The sequence below is a fragment of the Canis lupus genome, chromosome 3, assembly GCF_011100685.1.
Source record: "Canis lupus familiaris isolate Mischka breed German Shepherd chromosome 3, alternate assembly UU_Cfam_GSD_1.0, whole genome shotgun sequence".
In the NCBI taxonomy this organism is placed as follows: domain Eukaryota; kingdom Metazoa; phylum Chordata; class Mammalia; order Carnivora; family Canidae; genus Canis; species Canis lupus.
In genome coordinates this window covers 38,473,306-38,479,305 of record NC_049224.1, presented here as the reverse complement: position 1 = coordinate 38,479,305, position 6,000 = coordinate 38,473,306, and the positions used below count along the sequence as shown (strand labels likewise).

At 34.3% G+C, this 6,000-nt stretch overlaps 1 protein-coding gene across 1 annotated transcript in view; it reads right to left on the bottom strand.

The window, feature by feature from the left end:
- Positions 1 to 1,122: 1,122 nt before the first annotated feature.
- Positions 1,123 to 6,000, bottom strand: part of MCEE (methylmalonyl-CoA epimerase) — a 27,569-nt gene continuing 22,691 nt past the window's right edge. The window contains exon 4 of the mRNA XM_038533684.1: positions 1,123 to 1,656. Within this exon, the coding sequence (XP_038389612.1) occupies positions 1,504 to 1,656 (153 nt within the window). The 3' untranslated portion in view covers positions 1,123 to 1,503. The remainder of the gene's footprint in view (positions 1,657 to 6,000) is intronic.

Genomic DNA, 6,000 nt, shown 5'->3' with positions numbered 1-6,000 from the left:
AATGCAAGCTGGTGCAGCCACTCTGGAAAACAATATGGAGGTTCTCAAAAAGTTAAAAATAGAGCTACCCTACAACCCCAGCAATCGCACTCCTAGATATTTACACAAAGGATACAAACATGGTGATCTGAAAGGGCACTACACATCCCAATGTTTATAGCAGCAATGTCCCTAATTGCCAAACTATGGAAAGAGCCCATATGTTCATTGACAAATGAATGGATAAAGAAGGTGTGGTTAAGTACACACAATGGACTATTAGCCATCAAAAAGAATGAAATCTTGCCATTGCAATGATGTGGATGGGACTAGAGAGTGTTATCCTAAGTAAGTCAGAGAAAGAAAAATACTATATGATTTCAATTATATGTGGAGTTTAAGAAACAAAACACATGAAAATAGGGGAAGTGAATTAAAAAATAAAATTAGATGAATATAGAGAGGCAAACCATAAAAGATGCTATTCTCTAGGAAACAAACGGTTTCTGGAGGGGCGGTGGGTGGAGGGATGAGGTAATCGGATGATGAGCATTAAGGAGGGCACTTGATGTAATGAGCACTGGGTGTTATATATATATATATATATTTTAAATTATTTATTTTTTTTGGAGTTCAATTTGCCAACATATAGCATATCACCCAGTGCTCTTCCCGTCAAGTGCCCCTCTCAGTTGGGTGTTATATTCAACTGACAAATTACTAAGTTCTACCCCTCCAACTAATAATACCGTATATGTTAACTAAATTGAATTTAAAGAATAAAAAAAAAAACAGCTACCTATGCACTCACTAGATCACTCACGAAGTGTTTCACAAAACTTCTTATTCTTATATCTAACACTAGCACCCAAAATACCTACCCATATGGAAGCTGTAAACAAGAATTGTTCTAGAAGAACAAAAACTTTTGAGGCCAAAAATCCTTACCCTAAAATTGAGGTAAAAAACCTCTCTATAACATCTTCAGAAAGTACTTAGTCCCAAATATGTAGCTATGAAACTATCAGCTGTCCTTTCATAACTGCATCCTCACTCACACAAGCACGTGCATGCCTACAGATATACACACTCTTTCACGCAGTAACATTCTATAGTCAATTATCACATTTTGGACAAGAATAATTTATTTCTATAAATATGATTTTAATAATATTTCTTAAGTATTTAGTAATCAAGGATTCCTCTAAATCAGAAAAAAACCCCAAAGTAATTAACAAATGTCAGTTATATATATTGATATACATATATATAATTAAAAAAATCTTTTTGTAATTTAGTTTTTAATTTTGAATTTGTTTTTAAGAGTCCACAATTAACATGGGGTTTGAATGCACAACCCTGAGATAAAGAGTCAGACACCCCATAACTGATCCAGTTAAAGTGCTCTTTAATTGTGAATTTTTAAGTGATGGAAGGAGTGAAGGATTCAATGCTGGAGTATAATTTGATGGGGAATTTCAGACTATTTAGGTGGGAATTTTTTAAGTTTCTTGCAAATATAAGTCAAGCTTGCTCCAATTCCACAAGAATACCACCACAGTCTTTAGGATGGAGAAAAATCACCGGTTTTCCATGTGCTCCTATTTTGGTCTCTTCACTGAGACTACGAATGTTCTTCTCTTTCAAATCCATCACAGCTGCATTTATATCATCCACCTTGAGAAAAGGAAATAAATAAGAATCACATTTGAGATCATTTGAGATCACATTTGAGATCACAAAAATACCAAACTATAGGATCTTAAGACTTAGAAGAAACTTTGCAAACTAATGTGGTCTATCTTCTCTGCCTCTGGGCAGAATCATTCCTAAACCTTCACAAAAATAAGCTTAATACTTCCACAGAAGGAAAAGCAGTTGGTAAATTTTCATAGATGAGCAATCACAATGCTTAAGAATTTTCACCATTAGTAATTATTTCTCCTTATAACCTAAAAAATGTATGTTACATTTTACAATATTTTCTTTTAGTAGTACTACTGTTGATACTGCACATAGTTTTTTATTTTTTATTTTTGTAAGAGCCTTGAGTTCCTAATTTATAATAAAGAGATGAGGCCTACCGTATAAATGGGCAAGAGATTAAAATAACAGATCAGAAGTTTTTAGCAGTATATGATACAGGTTACAGTAGGTACTCAAAAGATATGAGTGTTTCTCTGGATCCACAAACCTCCCATCTGCCATACCACCTAGTTATTACTTTTGAGATTAAGATTTCATATTTTAATGTAAATTACTATGAAATTGCCATCAAAATGTTTTTCCCCATTCTAAAAAATCCAAACATTTATAATTTTATGACTCTCTTCAAAATCATCTCTGTTTTCTTCATATTTACTGGCAGTCTAGGAAAGGAGCAAATGTGTTTCTATATACTGATGAAAGAATGATTCTCCTCTATCTTGGAAAGTCATCTTCCTTAGACTGGGAACCCAGTAAATGGATAGAAAGGTATTACATGAAATCCCCCATTCCTAGGCAGTCATAAATCGCCCTGGAGTTTAATAATATAATGGCATTCTAAACATTAAAAAAGCACAGAGAATAGAACACCCATGTATCCAACATATAGATTTAACAAATGTTCATATTTATACAATCTGATTTTCAATGAGCCAAGAATTATATATTAAATTCTAAAACTTGACAAACAACCGATAAGGAGGATACTAGCTATTACTATAAATAAATGATGATTTCTTCAAATAGTGTACATTCTACTTGTACACTCCCGACAATGTTTCATTTTAAACTTGATAGCTATGTCAAAGTCATGCCCAGACTATGATCATGGTTACGTCATGTATCTCCAAATACTCTCATCTTTTGCAGAATAGTAGAATTCCTCCTGATGTCTTATCTTTCCATATCTGGACATAATGAATTTCTTTCTATTGAATGTAACTTCTCTTTCCATTTTCCCAAAGTTAGTCTAAATTCAATCTTTCCATTTTAAAATAATTTAAAAATTACAGAGTACATGAAAATTTAAGGATACAGATAAAGCTAAGTACCCTTTTACTACCACCACAATCACTTTTCTCTCAAAAGGGAACTACTATCTTCAACTCAGCACACATTCTTCCAAATCCTGAAATAAATTTATAAGTTTACATATATGTGTACTAGTAAAGAATTTGGCCTTTTCTAAAGAGAGGTCTTGCCTCAACGTCTGGGAGATAACCTATGTAATCTGAGAGGAGTGTCTTTGTTTAGGGTAGAGGCTGACCAGATTGATTCTTAAAGTAAGCTGGCCAAACCCAAGTCTTAGAGGAGGAGCTGGCTATTCCAGAAACCATGTGATTTAAGATAGGAGCTGTGGGTCACAGGATATCAGTTGATATGGAGAAAGTTCAACCATGTGGTCAATCAATCAGGCCTAAGTAATAAAGTACCAAAAAAACCTCAATACTAAAGTTTTTGTTAGAGTCCCTGGTTGGCAATATACTCAATGCATATTGTCACACATCGATACCAGAATGGTCCTGAAGAAAATGGAAGCTTTGCGTTTAGAATCCTCCCAGACTCTGCCCTATGTGTTTCTTCCTTTGGCTGATTTTGCTTGTAATAAACCACAACCGTGAGTATAATAACTTTCACTGAGTCTTGTGAGCATTTCTAGTGAAGTACTGAGCATGAGGGTTTAGAACACCATTAAATCTGCAGATGGTATCACAAGTGAGGTGGTCTTTTGTTGGACCATGTGTCCAATAAACTTGACAGTTGGCTCTAAACTTTGCAGTTTGGGACGCCTGGGTGGCTCAGTGATGGAGGTCTGCCTTTGGCTCAGGATGTGATCGTGGGGTCCTGGGATCAAGTCCTGCATTGGGCTCCGAGTCTGCTTCTCCCTCTGCCTATGTCTCTATCTCTATGTGTCTTTCATGAATAAATAAGTAAAAATCTTTAAAAAGAAATAAACTTTACAGTTTGACAAATATGTATATAAAGTTTTAAATATGCATATATATCTTCTGTATGCATTATTTTTTGTTTTTTACTTAAAAAATTTTAGCAAATTTTCTAAGTCAGCTGACATACAGGTGAACAACTTTTTAACTACTACACAGTGTTCTAAAGAACTACTTTATAGAAATACAAAAGGCGATCTACTCATTCCCCTACTGATAAACATTTCGGTTAGAAGGGAAACCTGACCCTTTCTCAATGGCTAGGCCTAAATTGGTCTTCCTTGGTATTGCCAATGGAACACAAGAAAGCTTGGTGACTGAGTTCACAGACAAGATTCCACTGGCATTTAAAGGCATAAGCACAGGGGCAGGATCTGGTGTAGATAAGATTTTTAAAAATTAAAGCAAAACTTGGGGATCCTTGGGTGGCGCAGCGGTTTGGCGCCTGCCTTTGGCCCAGGGCGCGATCCTGGAGACCCGGGATCAAATCCCACATCAGGCTCCTGGTGCATGGAGCCTGCTTCTCCCTCTGCCTATGTCTCTGCCTCTCTCTCTCTCTCTCTCTCTCTCTCTCTGTGACTATCATAAATAAATAAAAATAAAAAAAAAATAAAAAAAAATTAAAGCAAAACTTAAAAGATGGAGAATAGATTGAAATATCCTAACAAAACGGAGCTAAAGACAGAGACAAGATGGAGTGACAGGAGCAGTATTTGAAAAGATAACTGATAATTTTTCATAATTGAAGAAAAATTTAAGTCTTCACGCTAAAAGTAAACTTAAGAATTAATCAAGATCAATATGAACCAATACATGTATATGTAACTCACAAAATTTAATAGCATGAATGATACAGAGAATATCTTAGGAGCTTTCAGGGAAAAACAGTAACCACCTTCAGTTAAACTGACAGCAAATTCTTTGTAATAGTATATATATATACAAACACACGTACCATAGTATACCAGTGAAACATTATGGGTGAAATTACATGATGTCTGGGAATGGCTTCAAAATAATTTAGGAAGAGAGAAATGTGGTGGAAGGGAGCATATATGGAATGAGATTGCCCATGAATTGGTAACTTAAAATTGGGTTAGATACATGAGAATTCATTACATTATTGTCCTTTTTTAATGTTCAAATTTCTGTAAAATAATAAAGCTAACTACAAAAAATAGAACTAAAATCTGTGGCCTCTAAAAGCAGAAGGAATGTAAAAAAAAAGTGTCTCAATAAAGGAAAGTAGAAAGAAGGAAAAAAATTTTAAAAAAGGTAAAAAGAAAATACTATAAAATACATAGACAATATGTTCATCATTAGTTATCATAAATGGAGATGGATTAAATGTATGAATTATAAAATGAGATTATCAGAATGAATATAAATTTTTAAAATATATTTGTTGATTGAAAGATATTTCTACAAAACAATAAAAAAAACTTTAGTTATATGTTCCCTAGAAGAGACTTACCTACACAAAAGATGAGTAAAGGGATGGAAAAAAGATATACCAGGCAAATATTAACCAAAAGAAAGTTGATAGAGCAATATTAGTATCAGCTAAAACAAAATTTAAAGTGAAATACAGGGCAGCCCAGGTGGCTCAGTGGTTAAGCACCACCTTCAGCCCAGAGCCTAATCCTGGAGACCTGGGATCGAGTTCCACATCAGGCTCCCTGCACGGAACCTGCTTCTCCCTCCACCTGTGTCTCTGCCTCTCTTGAATAAATAAATAAAACCTTAAAAAAAAAAAAGCGAAATACACTAAATAAAAAGATACAACCTAAAAATAAAATGAACAATCCACCAAAATGACAAAACAATTTCAACTCTGTATATACCTAATAGTACTGCTTGAAACATAAAAAGCGAACCGAACATGCATAGCTCACAGTAACTCCTACACCAAGCAGACAAAAGATTAGGGATAAAAACAAGCTGTAAATCCTTTGACTACATTGGATCGAAGTGCCTTATTAGAAACGTGGTTTGTAGATATTCTCTTCCATTCTGTGAGATTTGTTTTTATACAAAACTTTTTAATTTTGATGAAGCCCAGTGTTATTATTTGTGCTTTTGGTGTTAT